The sequence below is a fragment of the Cetorhinus maximus genome, chromosome 9, assembly GCF_964194155.1.
Source record: "Cetorhinus maximus chromosome 9, sCetMax3.hap1.1, whole genome shotgun sequence".
NCBI lineage: Eukaryota > Metazoa > Chordata > Chondrichthyes > Lamniformes > Cetorhinidae > Cetorhinus > Cetorhinus maximus.
In genome coordinates this window covers 82,364,877-82,391,416 of record NC_135887.1, presented here as the reverse complement: position 1 = coordinate 82,391,416, position 26,540 = coordinate 82,364,877, and the positions used below count along the sequence as shown (strand labels likewise).

The window sequence follows — 26,540 nt, the reverse complement described above, 5'->3', positions numbered from 1 at the left end:
CTAGTTGATTGATGTCCTTTAGGGAAGGAAATCTGCTCTCCTTACTCGTCCTGGCCTATATGTGATTCCAGATCCACAGCAATGTGATTAACTGCCCTCTGAAATGGCTTAGAAAACTATTTTGTTTTTTCAAACTGATTGAAATCCAATGAGAATAAAACCAGACAGGCCACCTGAGGTACCAAACACGGCAAAGCACAAGCCCAGTCGACCCTGCAAAGTTCTCCTTATTAACATCTGGGGATTTGTGCCAATATTGGCAGATCTATCCCACAGATTAGTCAAACAACAACCTGACATAGTCATACTCAACGAATCACATCTTTCAGCCTTTATTCCAGGCTCTTCCATCGCCATCCCAGAGTATTTTCTGTCCCATCAGCCGGACAGACCCACAGAGGACCCATACAGTGCTATACAATTAGGAGGGAATGGCCCTGGGGGGTCCTTAACATTGATTTCAGACCCCATGAAATCTCATGCCATTAGGTCAAACATGGGCAAGGAAAACTCCTGGTAACCACTTAACATCCTGCCCCTCAGCTAATGAATCAGTAGTCCTTCAGGATGAACATCACTTGGAAGAGGTGGTGAATGTAGAAAAGGCACAGAATGTACTCTGGGTGGGAGACTTATCATAAGACGTAGGAGCAGAAGTAGGCCATTCGGCCCTTCGAGTCTGCTCCGCCATTCGATGAGATCATGGCTGATCTGATAATCCTCAACTCCGCTTTCCTGCCTTTTCCCCTTAACCCTTGATTCCCTTACTGATTAAAAATCTGTCTATATCAGCGTTGAATATACTTAACGACCCAGCCGCTATAGCCCTCTACGGCAAAGAATTCCACAGATTCACTACTCTGTACAAGAAATTCCCCTTCATCTCTGTCTTAAATGGGCAACCCCTTACACTGAGATTATACCCTCTGGTCCTGGACTGTACCACAAGGGGAAACAACCTCTCAGCATCTACCCTGTCAAACCCAATCTATTGAACCTCTCCTCATAAGAAAATCCCTTTAAACTGGGATTAACCTAGTGAACTTTCTCTGGACTACCTCCAATGCCAGTATATCTTTCCTTAGATAAGGAGACCAAAACTGTTAACAGTATTCAAGGTGTGGTCTAACTAATGCTTTGTATAGTTTTAGCAAGACTTCCCTATTTTTATAGTCCATTCCTTTTCAAATAAAGGCCAACATTCCATTTGCCTCCCCTATTACCTGCTGAACTTGTATGCTAGCTTTTTGTGATTCATGCATGAGGACCCCCAAATCCCTCTGAGCTGCAGCTGTCTTCAGTATTTCTCTATTTAAATAATATTCAGCTCCTCTTCTTCTGGACAAAGTGCATAACTTCACATTTTTCCACATTATATGCCATCTGCCAAGTTTTTGCCCATTCGCTTAACCTGTCTATATCCCTCTGTAGACTCTGTGTCATCCTCACCGCTTGCCTTCCCAACTAGTTTTGTGTCATCCACAAACTTGGCAATAGTACATTCACTTCCCACATCTAAGTCATATATAACAATATATATTGTTACAGGTTGCCATCCTGAAAATGTCCCCCTTATCCCAACTCTCTGTCTTCTATTAGTTAGCCAATTATCTATGCTCGCTAATATACTACTCCCAACACCATGGGCTTATCTTATTAAGTAGCCTTATGTGCGGTACCTTATTGAATGCCTTTTGGAAATCCAAATATATTACATCTACTGGTTTCCCTTTATCTATCCTGCTTACCTCCTCAAAGAATTCTAATAAATTTGTCAGGCATGATTTCCCCTTCATGAACTGACTCTGCTTGATTACATTATGCACTTCTAAATGCTTTAATAATTTATAACAGACTCAACATTTTCCCAATGATGGATGTTAAGATAACTGGCCTATAGTTAGCCTCCCTCCCTTTTGAATAAGGGTGTTACATAGGCAGTTTTCCAATTCCCTGGGACTTTTCCAGAATCTAAGGATTCTTGGAAGATTACTTCCAGTGCATCCACTATCTCTGTAGCTACTTCCTTTAACACTTTCGTATCCTAGGATGCAACCCATCAGGTCCAGGGGACTTATCGGTCTTTAGCCCCATTAGTTTCCCTAGTGCTTTTTCTCTAGTGATAGTTATTATACTTATTTCCTCCCCCCACCCTTTTGCCCCTTGATTATTTAGCATTTTTGGAATGCTATTAGTGTCTTCTAGCATGAAGACTGATGCAAAGTATTTATTCAACTCCTCTATCATTTCTGGTTTCCCATTATTATTTCCCCAGCCTCATTCTCTAAGGGGCCTATGTTCGCTTTGGCCTCTCTCTTCCTTTTTATATATTTAAAGAAGCTCTTACTGTCCGTTTTTATATTACATGCTAGTTTTGTCTCAAAGTTTATTTTCTCCCTCTTTATTATATTTTTGTTCATCTTTTGTTGGTTTTTAAAACTTTCCCAATCCTCTGGCTTACCACTAATCTTTACCACATTGTATGTTTTTTTTTCAATTTGATGCTATCCTCAACTTCCTTGGTTAACCATGGTTGGTTTATCCCCTTCCTAGAATCCTCCTTTCTCACTGGGATATATCTTTGTTGTGAATCATGAGCCATTTTCTTAAACATTGCCATTGTTCATCAACCGTCTTTTCTGCTAAACTCCTTTCCCACTCTATTCTATCCAACTCTGACCTCATTCCTTTGTAACTACCCTTATTTAAGTTGTTTCTGACCCAAGTTTCTCACTCTCAAACTGAATGCAAAATTCTACCATGTTATGGTCACTGTTTCCTAGGGGATCTTTTACTCTGACATAATTTATCAAACCTACCTCATTACACATTATCAGATCCAAAATAACCTGATCCCAGGTTGGATCCACAACATATTGTTCTAGGAATCTGCTCATGGCTACCTCTGCCAATTTGATTTTCCTAACCTACATGAAGATTAGAGTTACCCATGATTAATGTACTGCCTTTTTTACATGCCTTAATTACCTCCTGATTTATTCTCTGTCCTACAGTATAACTACTATTAGGGGGCCTATAGATTACTCCCGCCAGTGTCTTTCTTCCCCTTGTTATTTCTTACTTCGCCCATATGGATTCTACATCTTCCGATCCAAGATCATTTCTTGCTATTGCACTTATTCTATCTCTTACTACCAAAGCTACCCCACCACCCTTTCCTTCCTGCCTGTCCTTTCGAAAAGTCTCATGTACCTGAATATTTAGTTCCCAGTTTTAATCTCCTTGTAACCATGTCTCCGTAATGGTTATAAGATCATACCCATTAACCTTCATTTGTGTCATTCATTCACTTATTTTGTTCCAAATACTTTAAAGTCCATCTCCAAGTTTTTTTTTATGTCCATCACCAAGTGTGGCTCAGACAGCATGACTGACCGAGCTGGCAAAGTCCTGAAGGATATATCTGCCAGCAGGTGGTTAGGGAGTCAATACGAGGGAAAAACCTGCTTGACCTTGTCCTCAGCAATCTACCTGTCACAGATGCATCTGTCCATGACGGTATTGGTATGAATGCCTGCTGCACAGTCCTTATAGCAATGAAGCTCTGTCTTCATATTGAGGACACAGTCCATTGTGTCGTGTGGCACTACCACCCTGCGACATGGGATAGATTCAGAACAGATCTAGTTGCTCAAGACTGGACACCATCTTGGCCTTCAGTACCCGTAGCATTGTATCCAACCACAACGTATAACCTCATGGCCTGGCATATCCACCACCCCTTACCATCAAACCATGGGACCAACCCTGGTTCAATGAGAAGTGAATGCTAGGAGCAGTGCCAGCCATATTTGAAAATGAGGTGCCAACCTGCAACACAGAACGATATTCATGTGAAACCACATGTTATAGACAGAACTCAGTAATCCCACAATGGATCAGATCAAAGCTCTGCAGTCCTGCCACATCCAGTCATGAATGGTGGTGGACAATTAAATAACTAATAGGAGAAGGAGACACCATGAATATCCCCATTCTCAATGATGGGAGAGCCAGCACATCAGTGAAAAGACAAGGATGTAGCATTGCAACCATCTTCAGCCAGAAATGCTGAGTGAATGATCCATTTTGGCCTCCTCCTAAGGTCGCCAGCATCACAGATGCCTGTCTTCAGCCAATTTGATTCATCCCACGGGATATGAAAAATGACTTTTTATTTAGAACAAAGCCTCGACAACATCTTAACTGTACTGCTGGAGACTTTATTCAGAACTAGCTGTTCCCTAGACAAGTTGTTCCAGTACAGTTACAACACTGACATCTATCTGACAAAATTGAGTATTGTCCAAGTAAGTGCTGTCCACTAAAGGAAGGACAAATCGAATCTTGCCAATTACTGCTTCATCTGTCTAATCTCAAACATCAACTAAATGACGGAAGATGTCATCAGCAGTGCACTCAAATGGTACTCGATCACCTGCACACCAATGATCAGTTTGGGTTCTGTGAGGGCAGCTTGGCTCCAGTCCTCATTACAGCTTTGGTCCAAATGTGGACAAAAGAACTGAACTCCTTGGGTGATGTGAGAGTGATTTGCTCCTTGCTTGACACCAAGGCAGCATTTGACCGAGTGTGGCATCAAGGAGCCTGAGTAAAACTGGAATCAATGGGAATCGGGAAAACTCTCCACTATCTGGCTATCTTGTACAAAGGAAGATGGTTGTGGTTGTTGGAGGTTAATCATGTCAGTTCCAGGATATCACTGCAGGAGTTCCTTAGGGTAGTGTCCCAGACCCAAACATCTTTAATTGCTTCATCAATGATTCTCTCCATCATCAGGGCAGAAGTGGAGGTGCTTACTGATGCACGCTGATGATTGCACAGTGTTCAGTTCTATTCGCAACTCCTCAAATAATGAAGCTGCATGCAACAAGATCTGGACAACTTTCAGCCCTGGGCTGATAATTGGCCGATAATATTTATGATCTTAAAACCCATCCCCACTCTGCATCCCAATGCAAATACGCATTTGTTTTGGTTAAAATGCCCCTCCAGCCTTTTCTTTCTGTGTTTTGTGTACGCTGACTCCACACTGGATAAGATCCATTCTTACAATGAATCAGCATGGAGCAAGGATCCAGATTAGCTGTAACAACATACCTTGATATTTAAAATAATCCCAAGCATCTTCATGGACGCATTAGGAGAAGCAGATCCCAAACCAAAGATGGAGATATTTGGAGGTGGCTGAAATCTTGAGTAAAGATATGTATTTGAAAGTGTATATTATAGGAGTACAGAATGGTGGACAGATTTAGCAAGTGGATTCCAAAGTGGTGGGCCTAGGTGGCCATCAATGCCAAGGCAAAGGGAAGAGAAAATATGCATAAGGCTGGAATCACAGGAACAGGGAGTATTGACGGCGGGGTGAGGGGGAATGAGTGAGTGATGATTGATGTTGGGACGGCGGGACAGGTTTGAGGAGGTTATAGAGAAGGAAAGAGACAACTATAGAGAGATTTAAACATGGATGAAAATTTTCAACTTGTGACATGTTGGACCAGGAACTTATATGAGGATGTTGGGTGGGTGAGGGGTGGTGGAGGGTAAAAACAGAGAATGCAGGAAACACTCAGAAGGTTGGGCAGCATCTGTGGAGAGAGAAACAGTGTTATTGTTAACTCTGAACAGCCTGACTTGCTGCTCATCTCCAGCATTTTCTGTTTTTATTTCAGATTTCATTTCCAGCATCTGCAGTATTTTGCTTTCATATTGTAATTTGGGTGGGGGTTAATGGTAGTTGCGGGGTGCAAGGTTTGCTACAGGTTATAATGCAGACATCGGTTTTGAATGAGTTGAGGTTTATGGAGGTGAGGCAGGAGAGCATTGGAATAATCAAGTCAGAAAGTTAGATAGACCCGAATGAGAATTTAAATGACAGATGGGCCAGATCAGGAATGGAGGCAGAAAATGTTGCAGTGGGAATAAGCAACTTTTGTTACAAACGGCCTTGGCCAAGGGTGTGATAAGACTGTTGCAAGAAGGAATAAGTTCTTAAAAGTGCCTGAAATTAGACCACTCTGGTAACATGAGAGATGCTTGTCCCATAAATTCACATCGGGTTTTTATGTGTCTGGTTATAAAAGCATTGTTTCTTTCTCCCAATTATTTTCAGTGTTTTATTTATTCCTGATTTTGGTCTCAATGTGCCTTTCTTTTCTTTTACAGACTGATTATCTAACCAGGTAAGGATTCTGTCTCCTCCATTTCTCTCCCTATCATAGCCTAGATTGATTCTGTCCTCACCTAACACCAACCGATGTTCCTTTTAGCAGGGGTCACTGGCTCATTTTTCCCCTCCCAAGTGCAGGTACACAGGTTAACTATAGAATCTCAGCCTCTGCATTGGATGAGGTTGTTACCTCATTACAGACTCTGATTGTACAGGATGAGCAAATGTGGACTGGATAGCCTCGTTCTTCATTATCTTGTGACAGGTTCTCCTCGGTCTGTACGGTTCAGGGTCACACTGGATGGTATATTTATCACTGAGCCTTCAGGAGCCCTTTTATAGTGTCTGAAATGGTGGATCTTTAAAGATCTCCATGTCTGTGACTAGTAGTCCTTATATCACATTCAATGAGGGAAAGCCCTACAGAAATCTCAGTTGAAGCCTTGAGTTCAGATGGCTTCCTAAACAGTGAGGGTTTGTACATGGTTGAACCCTGATGAGAGGTTTAGCCAGAATGGAACTCTTGTTGAGACTGTAGTTTTTATAATACAGAGGAACTGCAGCAGGCTCTGAATCAGATGATTGCTTTCAAGCGGTGAAAATAGCAAATAGAAAGAACAGTCAAGTCCGTAATCTGATCATGGGCTTGAAAGTTCTTTCAGAATTGGTTTGAGAATCTAGCATGTGCTGCAGGTAATGATGGATCGTGGGATTGAGAGTGATGGTGTAAATGGCAGTAAAAGTGGTGGTGTTTTAGAAGGCCTGTGTTAGTAGGAAATATGTAGAGTTCTAAAGTTTGCAGATAGAATTGGAGCACCTTGTGCTTTGTCCACCTTGCTGCAACATGTTGCTTGCATTGGCAAAGTTGGAAGCATTGCTATTGCACTTTGTACCTGGTGACTGTACCCACTATCATTTGGCAGTGGCCTCCACAGGCATGAAAGTTGGGTTGAAAAAGTACAGTTTAAAAGTTGCTGCTTGATTTCTGTCTGTGTTGCCTTCACTTACAGGGGAGATATCACAGGAAGCAGCCAAAGGAATCTGTCAAACAAAGAAGTGACTTCGTGTCTGGACACTGGCCTGCATTCTACTCAAGAAAGTCAGGCAGAGGCTGAGACCAATAAGAGAGGCTACAGAAAGGTAAATTTGGAACTTTGACCAGATTTTCATTCAAGATCTAATGTTTATACCCCTTCATGTCCTTGTCCTTCCTTATATCTGTAAAGTCCTGCATCTTAATAGACCCTTCCAGAACTCTGCATTCCTTTGACTGGTGATGTGATGCCATAGGAACCGATAACATTTAAAAGATTTGAATTCCCAGAGATCAGTGATCCTAGCAATTGCACGACGAGATTTACTGTACCAAACAAATTAGAATAAATATTGCCTAGTAATAATCTAACTGCAAAAAGATATCCGTTATTAATGTTTTCATGTGACCAATAACTCCATGCTGCATATATATACATTACAGCACACTCCACAGGATTAATAGGAAACAGTTCACAGTCACTCTCCCAGCTTTCAATGGATTCACATTTCCCCATTTCACCAAGTCGTAATGTCGAATGACTGTCAAAAAGCGCTTCTCTCAGTTTTTGAAGAATTCCTGAATAGATTACCAGAAGTAAGGGCCACTTTGGTGATTTCTCCTTCTGACCTTGACAGGGCAAATCTTCCAGTGTAGTTAGAGTGCCGTGGGTTGCAGCTCTTCAACCAGAGACTGTCGTCGTGTCTGCATTCCGCCTGGTAGACGTATAGCCTTCCTCTCGCCGTTGACCACTCCAGCAGCAGCCTTTTGTCTCTTTAAGACCTCTCCCCCTCTCTCTTTCTGTCCAAATAGGGACCAAAAGTCTATCCATAGTCAGCACCTCTGCTGTTGCCTTTGTTTTCAGGTGTGAAATATGGCACGTGCACTTCTATAATGTCTGACCTGCTCCCCCCTCACCCCAGCACCATGGTAACACAGGCTTGTTTGGCAGAGCTCATATCAAATCACATGACTCTCCTCATTCTTCCATTTTACCTTGAATTAAAGAAACAGTCCAAAACATAATCATCTTGTAAAGCCTCACATTCGTGACACTGGCCTCCTGCACTCTTCATTCAACCAGGTTTGATCCCCAACTTTAAACTAGATACTGGAGCAAGTGCAATGGTTTTATCAGACAACGAACTGTGGTTACCAACGCATTGTCTGCAGCCAACAAAAACTATCTATTGGTCCAGGAGGTATCGAACCAAAAGTTAAGGTGGAGAAGATGTTTCTGATCAGAAATATTGCTAGAAAAGTAATGAAGGCCTCATCTCTGTCTTCTCTAACAGCTGTATGAAGAGCTTCAAAGAAAAAATATCCAATTACGAGACCAGCTGCAGGAGGTGCAGATGCAGATCACACAGACAAAGCTGGAGTTAGAGAAGGCCACGCAGGTATGTTGAATTTGAACAGTGCGCATAGAATGCAGCCCTTTTGTGTGCTTGGTAGAGTTAACTGTTAAGAATCAGTGGGATTAATGCAGTGTTAATTAGATCAGGATAAGACTGGAGAATGTCGTACCCACAGCATAGAGCTCCAGAATTAATGGTGATGGGCTTGCACCAACGTTTGCAGTTATTCTTTAGCTGCCCTCACAGTTTTGATGTTTCTTGTGCAGGCATACAAGTTTCTGTTTCACTACGAGTTATGTCCAACCCTTTCCATTTGAAGGGAATTTGTAGGGAGGAATACAGCAGGTAATATAAATAACATAATTCCTTTGAATTTCTTCCTCATCTGGAAGGATGATCTCTTTGTTGAAGAAACTGCATTCCCCTGCTTAACCATCCATCCCCAGACTGCCCAGACTGCAACATCCTCCAAAGGCTTTCCTCATTTAAAAATAGCGCAACTTCTTCGATCACCTCCCATAACTCAGCTGTTTGTGTGTGAACACATAGTGCAAATTTTGTATTTCCTTCAAATGGAAAGGGTTGGACATAACTCGTAGTGAAACAGAAACTTGTGTGCTTGCACAAGAAACATCAAAACTGTGAGGACAGCTAAAGGATAACTGCAAATGTTGGTGCAAGCCCATCACCACTAATTCTGGAGCTCTATGCTGTGGGTATGACATTCTCCAGTCTCACCCTGTTCTAATTAACGCTGCATTAATTCCTCCCTACAATATATTGTTATGGTCTATCTCCATTCATGGACAGAATGTGTTTGTTTCTTTACTGTCTGTCGTCAGTATGGAACAAGGTGTGTCTTTTCTTACTCTTGGAGTGCGTATTTCAAGTAAATAATCCAGCAGCAAGCTTTCGTGAGTTTAAAATAAAGGCTATTATTCTCTCACACTTATCCCGAATTAACACAATGTCACACACAGGCACACATGACACAGATAAAGACAGTGCGCTTTCACAAATTAGTTAATTCAGTATCTGATTTATGATTCCCAGTCTCCCAAATGGCATGCCTGTGGCTTCTTGAATGGATTCAATGATCTAGAGTTGCAGTGGGGGTCTTGTAAAGTGAAGGGTTAATAGCAACTTGCAAAGTTTCCTGTCATCAAATATCTAGGAGGATGGTTCTCAGGTAAACTTTGAAACTGGAACAGGTTAAGTACTTCAGCTGCTTGATTATTTGCCCAGGACCAACCACTCTGGAGGACGATGATAGTTAGAGCAGGGTGAAAGTTACAGCCCATGTAGTGAGGAGCAGGAAGTAGACTGGAGGGATAGCCTCATGCTGTTGCAGAATTTCTGCCATCCAGCAATTGCCCATACAGGAAAGTTGTTTCGTGAGCACCATCAGTTCACGGAGATCTTTACAAGCGTGCAAAGAACTATGTAAAATCTGACAGCTGCAATGGAGGAATCTACTGCCTGTGCCTGTGAAGTGCTTTGACTACATCACAGAATTACAGTCTAATCTGAAATGTGTGGAATCTTTAGGGTTTAAGAGGTCTTAAGGTACTATCAGAGTGATGTAACTATTACCTTGGAGATATTGGGCTACAATTTCCTGGAGCCAGTTCTCATCTGATTCCAATACTGGGAGATAGTTTGGACAGCATCTTGATGCAGAGTTTCTGCAAGGATATGGCAGGAGGTTCTTATCAGGGATTCCTCATCCTTGGCCCATAACCATTCCATTCAGTGGGGGCCACACAGTTTCCAAAATCGGCAACACCAGCGGTGCCTGCTGTTACATGGACAATTACCCTTCTGAGGGAGGTAACAAGCACAGGAGTCCTTAAGGAAAGCCAGCAGGAAGCCACCTCAACACCCTGAAAGGGAAGTAGGATAACTATTAAGAGATCCTCATCATTCATTGTCACCAAGGGGAAGCACTGGAAAAATGAAATCCCCCAATGCATACAAGAGTAGAAAGGGCCTATAGGCTTTAGAGTTTAGAGGAATGAAAAATGATCTCATTGAAACATGTAAGATTCTGAGAGAGCTTGACAGATACTGAAAGGCTGTTTCTCTTGGCTGGAGAGTCAATAACAGGCTTATCCAACTCATGGCCCATGGGCCGGGTTGTGGCCCTTGAGGCCTCTAAACTCGGCCCACAAAACTTGTTGGACATTCAACTGAGTTGCATTTTAAAGTACTGTAAAGCTGATCATCCAAACACAGGCTGGTTTATCTCAAGTTTGCTGCTGAAAGGCTCAGCAAATACAGAGAGAAACTAGTCTGTGATTGGACGAGCAGAAAAGAATGGCAAGGCAAGTTCCAGGGTCCAGAGCATGAGACAGCCGGAGCAGTGGGGGCAAGGCAAGCTGGAGTGGTGGGTGCAAGGCAGCCGGAGTTTGGGGGGTGGGTTGAGGGAAGAGTGTGTCCAAAGTCTTGTTCACTCCCAGCATCAGGATTCTCATTCACCCTCACCCACACACACCAGTATGCACTCTCATCCACTTTCACAGTAGGTGAGGGTGAGTGAGTGAGCACCCTGAGACTGGGAATGAGCCAAGCAAGCACACTGTCACCCTATCACACTCTAATACTCATCGCTATTTATTCCTCAATTTTTTTTTTGTTCAGTAAGTTGTTTCTTTTCATACCTCAGGTTTAGTTTTGAATTTCATGTTTAATGTTATGCCAAACCTTATCTTTCTAAAATTTGCTCATCAGCCCCTTATGGCAGAAAAATTTTGTCCACCACGTGAAAAGGTTGGACAAGCCTGACCTAGAGCTAGGAGGCATAGTCTCAGGATAAGGGGACAGCCTGAGATGAGGAGAAATCTCTTTGCTCCGAGGATTGTGAATCTTTGGAATTCTCTACCCCAGAGAGCTGTGGTGCACAGTTATTGCATATACTCAAGGCTGAGATCAATGGATTTTTGGTACTGAAGGGATCAAGGATATGGGATCGAATGGAAATTGCAGTTGAGGTCAAAGATCAATTGTGGTCTTGTTAAATGGCGGAGCAGTCTTGAGGGGCCATATGGCCTACTCCTGCCCCTATTTCTTATGTTCTTAAACTAATTTTCTGATCAATAAATATGGCACATTTGTCTTTCAACTTGGTGTTGAAGTTTCATTTAAACCTTTGACTGACTATGAAGTATAGTATGGCATTACAGTTTTGGATGGTTCCGGTATGAAAGTTCAAAGGAAGCTCTGTTCTGCTGATGGGGAATCGGCTGAGGAACTTGCAAATTTAAATGAATTGTTCTTTAGATATCATTGGTGATTTCTCGAGCGTACTTAATTGGAACTGGAAGATCTACAGGCTGTGCCTCATGGGTGGAATTTTATGATCCCATCGCGGTGGGGTCAGGGCCACAAAATGCAGCGAGCCATTCAAAAATCCATTGACTGGTGTAAAATTCCGCCCAATGTCTCTATCCTCTTTGGTCCTATCATAACCTTCCCCAGACAGCCAGGTCATGCAGAAAATGACCATTACTGTAGAGAGCTTTTTGGACAGTCCAGGAGCACCCCTTCTTAGACTCCTGGAAAAGGTTGGATTGATTGAGCAGACCAGTAGTGTGGTCTATTCAGCTCCGAGCACAGGTACATGACTCATTATATTTTCTCTGAATTGCTGCCCTGGGATAATACATTGGTGTCATCAGCCAGGGATCACAAGCTGTCCTTGGTAGCCCTGGATCGTTCCATCCAGCTATCCAGGGCCAAACCACTTGGAAGTAAGAACAAAATACCATGGATGCTAGAAATTTGAAGTAAGGACAGAAAATGCTGGAAATATTTAGCAGGTTCAGTAGCATCTGTGGAGAGAGAAACATTCAAGTTTCAGGTTGACGACATTTCATCAAAACACTGATGCACCCAATTCTGATGAAAATTCAGTAAACTGAAATATTAGCTTTGTTTTTCACTCCATGGATGCTGCCTAACCTGCTGAATATTTCCAGCATTTTCCATTTCTGTTTTTAACCTTGAAATAAGAATGGGCCCAGAGCATACCGATGTAGAATGGTGCATTGTGGCAGTGTCCAGCGTACCTAGTGTCCACCTACATGACCCAGTTCTGATGGCCACATGAAACCTGTGTGATAATGACTGCAATGTTTCCTTTTCACATAAGCAATGAGATGAGTCCATATAGGTGAAATACAGCACTTTTAGGAATCTACCACTTTGGAGGAAAAAAAGAGACCTTTTAGGTATCAGCCATAACTCACTCGGTAGCATTCTCACCACCGAACCAGAAAGATATGGGTTCAAGTCCCACTCTAGAGAGTTGAGCGCAATCTAGGCTGCCACTCCTGTGCAGTGTTGCACATTCGGAGGTGCTGTCTTTCCGACGACATGTTAAGCTCAGGCCCTGCCTGCCAACTCAGCTAAAAAGATCCCACAGTGCTATTTGCCGAAGAACGGAGGTGTTCTCCTCGTTGTCTTGGACAATATTTGTTCTTCAACTGAATCACTAAAACAGGTTATCTGGTCACCATCACATTGGTGTTTGTGGGACCTTGCTGTGCGCAAATTGGCTGCTGCATTTCCTACATTACAATAGTTACTCTATGTCAGAACTGCTTAATTGGCTTTGGGATGTCCTGAGGTCATGAAAGGCGCTATATAAGTAGAAGGCTTTCTTTTTTTCTTCTTTTTGGTGATGTTTGTCTTCCTTTGGACAAGTTATGAAGGCCAACAATGCCCCATTCACATGGTAGGTATAGTAGTGCTCTTTGTGTACAAGCTGTAAGGCAAGCAGATTTGGTGAAGGCCCCTGCCATTGTTTTTCTCCCTTGTGCACCCAATCCATGCATGTTATATCAGCTAGAGAACGGAACTAAACTGGTAACACACTCTCTGTCCTCACTCCCCCTCACCATCTATTAAATAGAGATGACTCTGCTCTCGTACTCACCATTTGCAACATGACATTTTTTGATCTGTCTATTTCTGTTTTGGTTTGATAGATGCAAGAAAGATTTGCAGACAGGACTGCCCATCTGGAGATGGAGAAGAAAGTGAGTACAGGATCTCCAAATTAATTCTGGGAATGGGTGCAGAGCACAGATAATTCTGAGAATGGGCACAGGGTGATAGAAAATATTGACATTTAGTAATTCTGGGAACAATACAGAGTTTGAGGTAATGCTAGGAATGAGAATAGAAAAACAAAAGCAAAATACTATGAATGTTGAAAATCTGAAATTAAAACAAAATGCTGGAAATACTCTGCAGGCCTGGCAGCATCTGTGGAGAGAGAGGAACAGAGTTAACATTTCAGGTCAGGACTATTACATGAGAATAGAGAATGTTGTTTGTGAATCTGTTTCCAAACCACATTTGAACTGGACCAGCCATATAAATATTGTGGCCACAAGTGCAGGTCAGAGGCTGGGAATTCTGTGGTGAGTAACTCACCTTCTGACTCCCCAAAGCCTGTCCACCATCAACAAGGCACAAGTCAGGAGTGTGATGGAATACTCTCTTACCTGGATGAGTGCAGCTCCAGCAACACTCAAGAAGCTCGACACCATCCCGGACAAAGCAACCCACTTGATCAGCAACCTTTCCACCTTAAACATTCACTCTCCCCACCACCAGCCCACAGTGGCAGCCGTTTATATCATCTACGAGACATACTGCAGCAACTCACCAAGGCTCCTTCAACAGCACCTTCCAAACCCGCAACTCTACCACGTCGAAGGACAAAGACAGCAGGCACTTGGGAACACCAGCACCTGCAAGTGTCGCACCAAGTCACACACCATCCTTCATTATATCTTCATTCCTTCATTGTAGCCAGGTCAAAATCCTGGGACTCCCTCCCTAACAGCACTGTGGGTATACCTACACCCCATTTACGCAGCAGTTCAAGAAGGTGACTCACCACCAAGGTCAATTAGGGATGGACAATAAATGCTGACTTTGCCAATGACGCTCACATCCCAAGAACGAATGGAATAAGACAGTCAGGCCGAAAGCACCTCTCTGCTGAAGAATTTCAGGTAAAAAGATACTGGCAGAGGACACCCTATATTGAGACAAGCTAAGAAGCTGCTTATTGTTTACAGTCTCTGGGGAAGCATCAAAGTTGGCTCATTAGCCATTTTAACTCCTCTGAGGGGCTTTTAAACTTTGGTGAATGCAGAACCATTAGATTCTTCTAAAACTTTTTTGTGGACAGAAATGGTTAAAAGGTTCTGAAACAAAGATTATAGCTGATATTAAAGGTAAAATGATATAGATGGAGGGATAGAGCAGGAAGGAGGTGGATGCTTTTTTAGATTAGCAAGATATAATGAATGGTGTACCTCATTCTCATATCATCAGTCAAGTGATGGAAGGTGTCATCAACAGTGCTACCAAGCGGCGCTTGCTTAGCAAGAACCTGCTCACTGATGCACAGTTCGGGTTCCGCCAGGGTCACTCAGCTTCTGACCTCATAACAGCCTTGGTTCAAACATGGGCAAAAGAGCTGAACTCCAGAGGTAAAGTGAGAATAACTAACCTTGACATCAAGGTAGCACTTGACCAAGTATGGCATCAAGGAGCCCTAGCAAAACTGGAGTCAGTGGGAATCGGGGGAAACTCTCCACTGGTTGGAGCCATACCTAGCACAAAGGAAGGTGGTTGTGATTTTTGGAGGTCAGTCATCTCAGTTCCAGGGCATCACTGCAGGTGTTCCTCAGGGTAGTGTCACAGGCCCAATCATCTTTAGGTGCTTCATCAATGACCTTCCTTCCATCATAAGGTCAGAAGTGAGGATGTTCTCTGATAATTGCAATGTTCAGCACCATTTGCGACTCCTCCAATACTGAAGCAGTCCATGTCCAAATGTAGCAAGACCTGGACAATATTCAGGTTTGGGCTGACAAGTGGCAAGTAACATTCACACCACACAAGTGCCTGGCAATGACCATCTCCAACAAGAGAGAATCTAACTATTGCCCCTTGACATTCAATGCATTACCATCGCTGAATCCTCCACTGTCAACATCCTGGGGTTATCATTGACCAGAAACTGAATTGGACTAGCCATATAAATACTGTGGCTACAAAAGCAGGTCAGGGGCTAGGAATCCTGCAGCAAGTAACTCACCTCCTGATTCCCCAAAACCTGTCCACCATCTATAAGGCACAAGTCAGGAGTGTGATGGAATACTCTCCACTTACCTGGATGAGTGCAGCTCCAGCAACACCCAAGAAGCTTGACACCATCCAGGACAAAGCAGCCCACTTGATTGGCACCCCTTCCCCAAACATTCACTCCCTCCACCACTGACAAACAGTGCCAGCAGTGTGTACAGTCTACAAGTTGCACTGCAGAAGCTCACCAAGGCTGCTTAGGCAGCACCTTCCAAACCCACAACCACTACCATCTAGAAGGGCAAGGGCAGCGGATACATGGGAACACTACCACCTGGAAGTTCTCATCCAAGTCACTCACCATCCTGACTTGGAAATATATCACCGTTCCTTCACTGTCGCTGGGTCAAAATCCTGGAACTCCCTCCTTAACCGCACTATAGGTGTACTTACACCACGTGGACTGCGGCGGGTCAAGAATGCAGCTCACCACCACCACCTCAAAGGCAATTAGGGATGGGAAATAAATGCTGGCCCAGCCAATAATGCTCACATCCCGTAAATGAATAAAAAAAACATAAGTGATTTGGGCTTGGGAATAATATTTAAACTTACAAATTACTCTAAATTAGGAGACATGGCAAACTACAATAAAAAATGCGGGAGGGCACAAATAGATGAGAAGGTAGGTAGTAAATCCAGTTCAACGAAGAGAGGTTTAAGAGAATAAATATATCCTGAATGATAACATTTTCAGAGTGGAGATACAGAATGATGTACATTTGGAGATCTTTCAAAGTTGGAGAATAAATAGAAAACGTTATCAAGAGCGAGAAATAGGATTATGTTATTTTTCTTTATTCTTTCATGGGATGTGGTTATCGCTGGCAAGGCCAGCATTTGTTGCCCATCCCTAATTGCCCTAGAACTGAATGGTTTGCTAGGCCACTGCAGAGGATAGTTCAATGTCAGCCACATTCTGTGGGTCTGGAGTCACATGTAGGCCTTCCCTAAAGAACATTCGTGAACCAGATGGGTTTTTACATCATCATTACTGATGCTAGCTTTTCAATTCAGTTTTGAGTAGTAGCATAGTGGTATTGTCACTGACTAGTATTCCAGTGATCCAGGGTAACGCTCTGCGGACCCGGGTTAGAATCCCACCACGGCAGATGGTGAAATTTAAATTCAATAAAAATCTGGAAATCTGATGATGACCATGAAACCATTGCAGATTGTCATAAAAACTCATCTGGTTCACTAATGCCCTTTAGGGGAGGAAATCTGCCATCCTTACCTGGTCTGGCCTACATGTGACTCCACATCCACAGCAATATGACTCTTAAAATTGCCCTCTGAACAAGGACACCTAGGGATGGGCAACAAAAGCTGCCTAACAACATCCCATGAACGAATAAATTGAAAATATATATATATATATATATATATATATAAATTGAATTTAAATTCCACCAGCTGCCATGATGGATTTTGAACCTTTGTCCCCAAAGGATTAGCCTGGGCCTCTGGATTATTAATCCAGTGACATTACCACTATGCCACTGTCTCTTCCCAACTTATATATTGAGGATCTAAGTTTGAAAGCAAGAAATTGATGTTGAATTTGTACAAGAAATTTGATAAGGTCACAGTTAATTGTCATGTACTGGAATTTTTTGAGGAGGTAACCAAGAAGGTTGATAAAAGCAATGCTGCTGATGTGCTGTATATGGATTTTTAAAAGGTATTTGTTACAGTGCCAGACAACAGACTTGTGAGCAAAATTCCATGTCATGGAATAAAAGGGAAAGTAGGCACTTGGATAAGAAATTGGCTGAGTGACAGGAAACAGAGAGTAGTGATAAATGGCTGTTTTTCAGATTGGAGGAAGGTCTGTGCTGGCGTTCCCCAGGGATCAGGGTTGGGACCCTTGCTCTTCCTGATATATATTAATGACCTAGACAGTGGTGTGCAAGGCATGATTTTAAAATTTGCAGATGATACGAAGATTGGAAACGTCGTCAACTGTGATGAGGATTGTTGTGAACTCAAAAGGACATAGACATGTTTGTAGATTGAGCGGAGAAGTGGCAGGTGAAATCCAATGCAGAGAAGCATGAGGTGATTCATTTTGGCAGGAAGAATATGGAGATACAGTACAAAATAAAGGGAGCAACTCTAAAGGAGGTGCAGGAACAGAGGGACCTTGGTGTATATGTATATAAGTCATTGAAGATGGTAGGGCATGTTGAGAGAGCAGTTAATAAAGCTTATGGTAACTTAGGCTTTCTTGATAGGGGTGTTGAGTACAAGAGTAAGGAGTTCATGTTGAATTTGTATAAGACACTAGTTAGTCTCATCTGGACTACTATGTCCAGTTCTGGCACCATACTTGAGGAAGGATGTGAAGGCATTGGAGAGAGTACAGAGGAGATTCACAAGAATGATTCTAGGAATAAAGAACTGTGGCTATGAAGATAGATTGGGACTTTTTTCCTTGGAGAAAAGAAGGTTGAGAGGAGACTTGATAGGGGCATTTAAGATCCTGAGGGGTACAGACAGGGTAAATAGTGAGAAATTGTTCCCACTCAAGAGAGCATCAAGAACTAGAGGGCACAGATTCAAAATAATCGGCAAAAGGAGTAATAGTGATTGTGAGGAAATTTTTTTTCATCCAGAGGGTGGTTGGAGTCTGGAAAGAACTTCCTGAGAAGATGGTGGAGGCAGGTTCGATTGAGGTATTTAAAAGGGAATTGGATTGCTATCTGAAAAGAAAGAATGTGCAAGGTTATGGTGATAAGGCAGAGGAGTGGGATTAGGTAGAATGCTCTTTTGAAGAAACAATGCAGACTTGATGGACCGAATGGCCGCCTTGTGCACTGTAAAGATTGTGAGATTCTGTGTAATATGTACAGTTCTGGGCATCCTGCTATAGAAAGGAGTTATAGAAAAAGAAAACAAGGATTCACCTCAATAATAGTCGAAAGAGGTGTTTTGTTCTGAAGAGAGTTGAAGATATTCAGCCCTTTTCAGTGGAAAACCTGTTAGGTGGACCTATTGTAGCTTTTCAAAATGATCAAAAGTTTTTGAGAGGACAAATTGTGATAGATCTTTCCCATTGGTTGGTACAGGTAGGTTTAGATTAAGGCTTATCAGTAAATGATTGAAGGGAGATATTAAATATGCAATACTTTACCACAAGTGGCTGTCAAGACAGAAACTGGCAGGTAATTTAAAAGGAAATTGGATAAATATTTGAAAGGAACAATATATAAATTTTATGGTGCAAGGGCATAAGTAATTCTAATTGAAGGGCTAAAACCACGCAAAGACACACGCAAAGCTTGAACAGCCTTTATTTTACAATACTACATATTGACTCTGTGCTATTCATGCCTCTATATTGATTCAGACTTCTTTTAACAGGAGCGGAAAGCTTTAGAAAGAAGAATTTCAGAACTGGAGGAGGAATTAAAGGTTTGAGGCTTTTTTTCCTGTAGCATATTTGGTCTAAAATAAAAGAAGTCCTGTTAAAGTACCCTAAACATAAGGTTTTTTTTTTTAAATATCAATTCAGGTTTTAACAGATTTGAGAGCTGACAATCAGAGACTGAAGGATGAAAATGGTGCACTGATTCGTGTTATCAGCAAACTCTCCAAGTAACTAGCCTTCACTTCAACACTTGCACAAAGCTTTCTGGAGTGATGGGATGTACTGCCACTGGTCTCCATGTCTAGACGCTTGCCTCACCTTCTCTATCTGGAGGGAATGCTAATCAAGCCACGCCTATTGCTGTTACAGTAGCACCAGGACTACTGCCCCTGGGTAGTTTGGAAAGGCATGTCATTGAACTCTATAAATGATGCTCATAACCGGTACCGGTATAGACACGCTGCTGAGGAACAGCACTCCTGTGAGGAATGGTTTATAATGGGAGGCCATGATGACTACAACTGCTCCACTCAGCACACAAGGCCATTTTTCATTCACATGACTTTGGTGATGAAGGTGCTTGCTTCGCCCTCGTGGTTCATGGGCAGTTGAAGAAATGGATGTTTCAGTGGTCTCTTGGAGAGACAGAGCAAGCCAGTCCTGCTTGGCAGACTCTTCATATTGGGTTGTTTTATAAGGGAATGGAACAGAACAAGTCTTAAAGCCATTTTTAAAATTACTCCAGTATTCTTTTGATCTTCCGCCAAAATGAATTTACCAAAAGTCTCACCAGTTTCTACATAGCACATGCCACTTAAGATTTCAGCCTTGCAGAATTGTTCAGTGTTATCTTCTGCAGGCTGTTTTATCAGAATGGTGAACTGAGCAAAGGCAGTTAAGACCTCACAGCTTTGCCCAGCACCCTTCGCCCCTCAAAAATGAGAGCACTTAGATTCATGACCCAGTGTGCAAAGATTTTAGCTGGTTCTTAGCACTGTTGCTTTCAAGAGGGGTGGTAAAGAAAGAGACAGACAGCCATTGAGGATTACTTTTCAACATGAGCAGATAGAACACAGGCAGTGATATACAAGGAGGTGCAGTTAAAAATAGCTCAACATCAGAATAATTATTTAGACTCTGCTATGTGGGTGTTAGCTAACACTGGTTTGTTTGAGTAGCAACTGTTGAAGAAATTATCCTAACATGAAGAGATTGTGAAACATGTCGCAATGTCATTGGGGCCAGGCAGAGCTGCTACTGCTGATTGTCGAAACTGGCCATTTTTTGAGTGGGAGGTATAAAGGGTTAAAAGCTGTACATAGAGTGCATGGGCAGAGTTTTCTCACTGAGCTCAGCTTGCAAACTCTGCGAATTGGAATTGCACTCCATTTTTCTTCCTCCTCTCAGCAGTATTTTTTGGTTTTTGATCCCTCCCCAATTTTAATGTAGCTGCCTCCAATTTTAAAATCTCTCTTCTGCCCCTCTCTTGCCAAAAATAAATCTTCTCAGGTCTTTCCTGTATCCTGTACCAAAAAAAAAGCAATTGCATACAATCAGCACTTTCTATTTTCCTTGTCAAAGGAAAAAAATAGTAGAATGAGCAATATAAACATAGCAGTCAGAATGTAAAGTGCCGTGGTACCAAAGAAGTATGTATGTTTACAATGAGGTAGTATATTTTACAGATCCTCTTATAATACAGCCTACTATACTGGTGCTGACATAAAAGCTCAGACTTGTGGTGTTCTTGCAAAGAAAATCTCTAGATTATTGTGGCTGTTACTCTGACATTGTTCCACTAGCAAGATAGATTAGATTTCTATAGCACCTTTTCACTTCCCTCCGAAACATCTTAAAATACAGTGATTATTGTTGAAGACATAGGAAGATCCTAAAAACTAGTTAATCTGCTTTTAGTGTTAGCTGAGGAAAGAACGTTGATCAGGGCACCAGAAATGAGTACCCTTCTCCCCTTTGAAAAGTACTATGGGATCTTAACCTCCACCTGATCCACTGGAATGGGCAAGATTTTTTTGATTCAGCTTCTCATTCTGGGGATGGCTCATTGACAGTGCAGCACTCACTGCTGCATCAGACTGTCAGCCTATATTCTCAAATCCTGAGTTTGAACGCAGAACCCTCTGACACAGACAAGAATGCTACCAATTGAGCCAGGCTAACACTTGAGAAGTAGAACATAATTGAGACATCTTTTTTCAAACTATGTAAATATCTGTGAAAGGAGTTTAGTGGCCTGTTATCCAAATTGATGTCTTGCTTACACTGGGTGAGTTCCCTCATCACTAGGCCTCACTTCTGCTAGAAATTGCAACCTAACTGGTACAGTGATTTGATTAGAATGGTCATGAATTCGAGCGAAAAGATTGACATTAAAATCTAGTCAAGGACATAATTGTCTAAATTCTTCCTTTTGAAGATGTATAGATCACAGGTTACATCTTGCTAAACCATAGCCAAATTGCATAGCCAACAAACCATTTTAGTAGGTTTAGTGCAGGGGTTCCTGAGAAACATTTAAACTCCTGCTGTTTCTGCACCTTAAAAACAAAAAAGCTCTAACTTTGCAGTCACTGGCATTCCCTTCAGTTGAACATGATCTTTCCTGATCTCTTTGTCATAAGTATCCAAGCAAACACTCACTTACACTGAGGAATCTCTCATTGCGAACAGAATGGTAGCCAATGTATGAAATTTAGTGACCAAGCATACCCTGGCACTTCTGTAAACTTCTATCCTTTGGCTAGGTGTCCCAGGAAATTAAGAGTGTTGTATTTTCACTTCTGAGGATCAGCTTGGATTACAAACTATGAAAAAGATTGGGCATTTCTGCCTTAATGTAACACCTGTACATTTGCACTCCCCCAGTTATCTACATTTGTCCACAGCACTCAGACTTTGAGGACTTTCCTAAAGTTTCATCTAATAAGTCCTCATCTTTTGTTCATTCATTGGCTGCTGTCTTCTCACAATAAGATGGAACGCTCATAGTCTTTCTGCACTGTGCATGATCTGCTAGTAGACTTCAGCAGCAAGAGATTAGGCTCAGCTTGGCTGAGAGATCCCAACATTCGAGAGGTCCTTGGGTTCAGGGAAATTGTCTCAATTAGCTCACTGTTCGCTGATTACAGCAAATATTTTTTCCAGAATATATCACTTGTATATACATGTTGGGATCAACAAGAGTTGGAATAGCTAGAATCTGTGATGTTAGATTATTGAGTTCATTAAAAGACAGAGTGTGAGACCATTGTGTGGCACATTTACAGAGTGCAGAGGGGGACTGAATCATTTAATATCACAGACTTAATGAGTCAATACCAAGGAACAAAGTGTGACTAAATGCCAGAGTTAGTTTTTGAAGTCCTTAGCAAATGGGTTACACTAATTATGAAATAAAATCAGAAAAAGCTGGAAAAACTCAGCAGGCCTGGCAGCATCTGTGGAGAGAGAAAAAGAGCTAACATTTCGAGTCCATATGACTCTTTTTCAGAGTGGACTCAAAACGTTAACTCTGTTTCTCTCTCCACAGATACTGCCAGACCTGCTGAGTTTTTCCAGCATTTTCTGTTTATATTTCAGATTTCCAGCATCCGCAGTATTTTGCTTTTACATTAACTATGATCTTGCTAATCTTTTATTTATACTGCTGGGAAGATGACTGTCCTTGTGTACTTGCCAAATAACAGAATGAAACCAAACAAATTGGCACTGTTTTAGTGAAAGTGCTGCAAGTGTGTGAAATAGCCCAATAATGAAATGGAAGTACTTTTTCCCTTGTCTGTCCTGGCTAGTCTGCTCATGCACAGCTCTCAGTGCTTACCTGTTTATAGCCATTAGCCTCTTGAAATTGAAGGTGGAGTATAGATCCTTACATTTAGGAAAGGGGAGCAGGAATAGTTCAGGGGCTTCCTTCACACTGTGCGTACCTGATGGGTAAACACAGTACACGTACTCCATCACTTGTGCAATAATGCTGAGTTTTATCTTAAATGCAATAATGTATAAGTAACTTTCCTATATGCTTGCCTACAAATTGCACAATGTCTTATTGTATAAAAGCCACAGATGTGTTTGAAACCAATTCTATATATTTCACCTTCCTTTCAAATGTAAACTTTATATTCTTGTACATTTGTATGTTAATATTTAAAAGAAAATTGTTGCTCACCAATCCACGTCAACCAATGGTTAAAAGTTGATTTGCTGTTGGTAAATATGAAACGAGACAAGCTCGTGGTGACATTCTCTGAGTTTTCTAGAGCTGTTTGGCTCGGCTTTACCATCAGATTTAATCCTCACCATCAAACACAGCCTTCACTTTGAATCGCCCTTCACTTTTGTACCCAACCTTGACTGTCGGGTCCCTGAATTCCCACACTCAGTCCTTGTTAAAACACAGCATTTACTGTCTTTCCCCGCCCTCCCTCTCAGACCTGGATATCAATTTGGGATTTCGGCCTCCCAGTCCTCAGTCTTAAACCATAACCCTCACTCTTGGATGTAACTTCTAAAAAGAAAGTTGACCTCCCAGTTAGCAGCTGAAAGGATGAGAGAATAAGATTTCAGGTTTTAAGACTTTTACTATTGATCAAACTATATTTATAAGCAACTTATACTTTAAACCACATAACAGTGCATTCCCCTTTTTTTAACACAACCGAAAACACACTTCACAGATACACTTTACACTGACATTTAAGGCAACGTTCAGTTTTCCCAGAACCAGCCCAAGGTGATTCTTAGTTCCCCCAGAGATTCTTCCTCTAGCTCAAGCTATACGAATTTTCCAGCTTCAGTTTAACTCCTAATGAATTCGGTCTTTTCAATCCAAGCATGAGCTCCCACCCACATTCCTGTGTGGTGAACCACAGCACCTTGTTACCTATAGCTGCTCTCCCTCTCCTGGATCCTGGCAGACCCTTGTCTGAGAGTTTTAGGGATATCTTGAACCTTCCCTCTCAAAACCCATCACCATGGCGACGTGAATCACAAGGGCCTTGTATCCCAGTAGAAATGCTGATTAGCTATCCTTGAGACCCCAACTCTCTTTAATCTTGGAAGTAAATGGACAATTTAAAGCACAAGTGTTTACAACCTGACATTCTCCACAGTTTTCTGGGACTTTGGAGACTCAGTCTATCCACTGTTAGCATATAGGCTGCTGCCATTCTCTCCAAGATTAAATACCTTGCACCCTTTTCCCAGTAAAATAATCTGGGCTCCCTTTAATCTCCAACAATCAAATCACCCAGGCTTGCTGTCAGACAGACTGCAGAGCAGGCCACATGACCCCCTTCATTTTACTTTCAATTAAAAATGCAGTCCAAATACATAACAATCTTCTAAACCTCATTGTTGTAATATTGGGCATTGTCACTCTGAAATGGCTGGTGTGGTCAAAGTCCTTTGTGTGAGAGGGAAGGTCACTCTTTAAAAAGTTGATTAGGTTATTGTTGAGATAATTTATCCTGTGTTTGACCCGGGAATACATAATATTGATACTGGGTGTAAAAGTGAAAATATATACAGATCTCAGCACTGACATCCCTCGTATTGATGAGCACAATATGCACCAAAAATAAAAATATATATTTTACAAAAAAAATTAATGAAAGACTTCTATCTTAACCTATTGCCTGCCTTGCTGTTTATGGTCTCTCTCTGTCTCTCTGTCTCTGTTGTTCTGGGAGCCCACCTGGAATCTAGGAAGTGTGTTAAAGTGCTTTGACTGAAGCAAGACTTGTGGGTTCTTCTAAAGACTGGTCCATTAGCTAGTACTGTGCATTGTGGAATGATGTGACATTTTTTTAAAGGATATTTTAGAATGGTTTGTTGACTTAGTTGTTGTATTCCATGGTTGGGTGACATAGACACCCTCCTTATAAACCCATATTTTAATCAGCTCCTTGGTGAGGCTGTACAGTACACAGTTGTCCTAGCTGCAGCATTCATCATCAGTTTCACACCGAAGCTGCAACAAGATTGGTTAAAAGATGAAAGGTATAGCACATGCCGTTGGGATGTTACAAAAGAAAGACTTGCATTTATATAGTGCCTTGTCATGATTCTCAGGAACATCTGGAAGCATCTCGCACAGTGACAGCAACTATGGTAGACTGTTTGAATATGGGAGAACATGACAGCTAAGCCTCATCCAGCCCCTAGCGCTCATGGCTGAGAATAGCTGACCCAACATGTAACCTTGAACCATCTGGTCTGTGAATGCTACCAGTGACACTAGTAGCACTATGATGGCTACAGTGCTTTGATAAGCTGCAAATTACAGTATTGCTACAGAGGTTGTTTCTCAATGGTTTCCACTCTATGTAGACAACGGGCAGAATTTTGCCCTTGTTGGGCAGACTCGGTGGGGGCGGTCGGGAAGCCAGCCGCCGCCCGCGATCGGGGCTGGACCACGATTTCACGCTGGCGGTCCAATTGAGGCCAGCCCAGTGTGAAACGTGTGCTGCAGTGCTCAGCACTGCCTGTGTTTGGGGGTGGAGGGGGAAGGAGGGCAAGAGGGGAACTTCGCGCTTGTGCGCAAGTGCACACAGGAAAAGCTCCCTGAGGCACACAGCTGCCTCAGGGAGATGAAGATATAAAAAATTTAAAATAAAGCATTTTAAGACGTTAAAAAACATGTCCCTGCATGTGACCCTTGTCACATGAGCAGGTACATGTTAGAAATTAGTACAATTTTTTTTATTTTAATGACGGATTGAAACCTCATCCCACCCGTGGATGAGGTTTTGCAAAAGATGCAAAGGCTGCTTGGCCCTTTTGCCTTTAATTCAATTAGATTTTTAATGGCCTTAATAGGCCTTTTAATTGTCAGCGTGCATGCTGCCAACTCCCGCACGACTCGCCAACCGAAATATCGCGCGAGTGCACGATGACATCGGGACGCTTGCCCGATGTCATTGCGTGTCATTTTACGCTCGTTTGGGTCGGGTCCTTGTCCGTCTGACGAGCACAATATTCTGCCCAATGTGAGTGATTTTCACGTTTCCTAGTATTAAGATGGTGGATATCTTGTCCTGATCATTTCAATGTAGGACTATAGAATCAGCAGAGAACAGGCTAGATAATTTGGTTTGCAAATTAGTTAGGACACAGAGATTTATTTTTTCCCAGTGCAATGTGAGTGTGCCTTGTCAGAGTATTAACAGAATTTGCAAGGTTTGAAGTTCATACCGGAAAAGTTTTTTTAATATGACATAATTTGATTGATGGTTCTCAGGGTAAAGGTTTTGTGATGAGGGAATATATTCTGCAAACTCTTGTCCATTTTATTTATTCTAGCTGTTTGTTTTCCACAAAAATGGTAGTAGAGAATTCTGCGAGAACTGGCATGTTCTCATTAAAAGTTTGTTAAATAAAAATGCAGTTTCAAGA

At 42.1% G+C, this 26,540-nt stretch overlaps 1 protein-coding gene across 3 annotated transcripts in view; it reads left to right on the top strand.

The window, feature by feature from the left end:
- The window catches only part of LOC144684758 (protein phosphatase 1 regulatory subunit 12A-like), a 180,301-nt gene extending 159,647 nt beyond the window's left edge, over positions 1 to 20,654 (top strand). For all 3 annotated transcript variants that reach the window (XM_078548945.1, XM_078548946.1, XM_078548944.1), the window contains 6 exons: positions 6,190 to 6,206; positions 7,204 to 7,333; positions 8,522 to 8,626; positions 13,573 to 13,623; positions 19,118 to 19,168; positions 19,269 to 20,654. In XM_078548945.1, coding sequence (XP_078405071.1) covers positions 6,190 to 6,206; positions 7,204 to 7,333; positions 8,522 to 8,626; positions 13,573 to 13,623; positions 19,118 to 19,168; positions 19,269 to 19,355 — 441 coding nt within the window. In that variant the 3' untranslated portion in view covers positions 19,356 to 20,654. The remainder of the gene's footprint in view (positions 1 to 6,189; positions 6,207 to 7,203; positions 7,334 to 8,521; positions 8,627 to 13,572; positions 13,624 to 19,117; positions 19,169 to 19,268) is intronic.
- The last annotated feature ends 5,886 nt before the right edge of the window (positions 20,655 to 26,540 follow it).